The sequence below is a fragment of the Colletotrichum karsti genome, assembly GCF_011947395.1.
Source record: "Colletotrichum karsti strain CkLH20 chromosome Unknown Scaffold36, whole genome shotgun sequence".
NCBI classification, from domain to species: Eukaryota; Fungi; Ascomycota; class Sordariomycetes; order Glomerellales; family Glomerellaceae; genus Colletotrichum; species Colletotrichum karsti.
The window spans coordinates 218037-220367 of NW_024065936.1; the positions used below are offsets into that span (position 1 = coordinate 218037).

The 2331-nt window shown below is 60.5% G+C and overlaps 1 protein-coding gene across 1 annotated transcript; it reads left to right on the top strand.

Moving 5' to 3' along the window:
• Nucleotides 1–230: 230 nt before the first annotated feature.
• On the top strand, nt 231–2129 carry CkaCkLH20_09837 (uncharacterized protein; the record flags this gene model as incomplete). The annotated part of the gene is made up of 1 exon (XM_038892552.1): nt 231–2129. The coding sequence occupies one exon, from the start codon at nt 231–233 to the stop codon at nt 2127–2129; it is 1899 nt and encodes a 632-aa protein (XP_038742119.1).
• Between the last annotated feature and the right edge of the window lie 202 nt (nt 2130–2331).

Consider the following 2331-nt stretch of genomic DNA (forward strand, 5'->3'; position numbering starts at 1 on the left):
ACTGCTTGACTGCATCTACCGCGGACGCTAGTTATCTAGCTCGTTACTACCTATCAAAGACGCTTTGCACCTTTACGTCTTCTGCTCAGATTAGAAGTCTACAACAGTTCAACGGCTTTTTTTGCCGTCCTCGGAGCCTTCTAACCCATCCCTCTCCCTTCCACCACCGACTTCTAGCATTTCCGGGACTGTTGGCTTCGACCCAGTTAGTCCCACCCACAGTCGACAACCTGGCGGTCTCAGCAGTTGTCCGGTCTTTTGGACAACATCCTCAACGTAGCCGCGAGGCTAAAGAGGGCGACACCACGCAAGCGAGCCCGTCAACTGCGTCCCGATATTCTGGTTTCGAAAACGGACACTCGTCCAAGCAGCCAGCACCAGCACCGAATCCGGATCCTTGTTTGGCTTCTAGCACTGATCAGGGCGGTCAATGTCCGGGCCCTCAAGGCCAGGAGCGTGTAGGGGACCAGGTCTCGATGTCACAGAGGGGACCTGCTCCTACGTCTCGACCTCCATCGCAGTCGCCCCCTCGCGCTCCGTTCCAGCAATACCCTCCTCCTGGCCGGCCTCAAGATGTCGCTGCTAGAGAGCCGTATCCTCCGCGATCCCTGGGAATCCGAGGCTTGATCAACCCGTCAGAGGCACAATCTGAAGGCCGCCCGAGCGAGACACCGCAGCCTCGACCCATTGATCCTCAGAGTTCGCCCTATGGCATGCCTCCGAGGCAGTATGGCACTCCCGGCGACCGCCCGTTCTCGTTTCCCGGTCCTCTTGGATCACAACCAGTCACACCAGCTGGCCACCCAGCTACGACGCCTCTGGGCCTGACACCATCAGAGAGCTCACCCAAGGGTGGTTTTCCCTTCCCAGCGATGAGCAGGCAGGCTCTCAGCCCCCGAGAGACACGGGCAGCCAGCGTGGGTCAGGCGGCGATCAAGGGCCCAGAGTCCCAGCAAACCCCTTTTCTGCCTCCGGCGGCACCGCGAGCGAAACGACCGTACCAAGCCGACGACGCTCCGCACGAGTCCGTCCGTCCCGCGCCAGGCCTCCCCTTCTCAGGGCCTCCATCCCTTGGACCTCCGTCCACAATGGCACCAATGACGACGCCTCCGCGAGCCATGTCCCAGCCGATGATCGGGCAGGTACCGCCACCCGATCGGCCTCAGCTTCCTCCGATGCCGCGAGACCCAAGAGCACCGGAGTATCAAGTCCAACAAGGCATGGTACCTCCTGGACCCGGTTACTCTCAACAGGTCTCTCCTCCGGGCCCCGTATGGTCTGCACCGGGCAGTGGTACGGCATTGTACCAGAGCCTGCGATCCGAGTCGGCCAAGGCTGTGATGGAGGGTGGAATAATGTTCAGAATCGGCGGAGACAGCGGCATGGTGGTTCCCGTTGATGTTCATCAGGCATCGAAACAGGCGGACGAGAAGCGGCAACGCAACGCCGGCGCGTCTGCCAGGTTCAGACAGAGAAAGAAGGAGAGAGATCAGGAACAGATCGCGAGCATGCAGAAGCTGGAGCAGAGGAACCGGGAGCTGGAGTCTCGCATGCGGGATTTGGCGCAAGAGAGGGACTTTTACAGAGACGAGCGGAACCGGCTGCGTGAGGTGGTCCTCCGGACACCGCTCAGCGAAATGGCGAACGGGCCTCCGAGCCCGACTTCTTCGAGGAGCGGAGGTTCGATGGCGGAGACGAGTCCCATGACTCAGGCGCCTATCCTACCGCCACATCATCAACAGCAGGGCTACGCCTCGAGCGAGTCGTCCGTCGAGAGACCGACACGACGACGAAGAACCGATTCGGCCCCGACCCCCGAGTTCTCCGTTCCGTCGTACGGCACTCCCGTCCCGCAGCCCGGCAACCTGCCGCCCATGCAGGCCGGCGCGTACGGCATGATGCAGCGCCCACCCTCGACGACCCCTGGGGGCGAGAGACTGCCTCCTCTCCGGGCCATGGAAGGTCCCTTCGGAGGCCCCGGCCCGGACCTGGGGGGAATGGTCACGACCCCCGGCGGTCCGATGTACCCGAGCTACACACGCGTGCCCCACGAGACGGGGTTCGCAAGCAGGCCCTCCGGCCCATCACCTCCCCACGGCCATCATCCGCATGACCAGGGCCAGCGGTGAGAATCATTACGACAGAAAACAAGGCAACTTTGTTGAAAGCCCGAGGTTTTGATTGACTTTTTCTATTTTTTCGACACTCGTTCGTTTATACCCAATTCGCTTTCGCTGCTTCGACTCGCTCGTATCGCATTTTGGCTACAGAAATTTATAATAGGAGGGGCGGCTTCAAAATGGAATTGGGTTATTTTTTGCCAAAAAGACT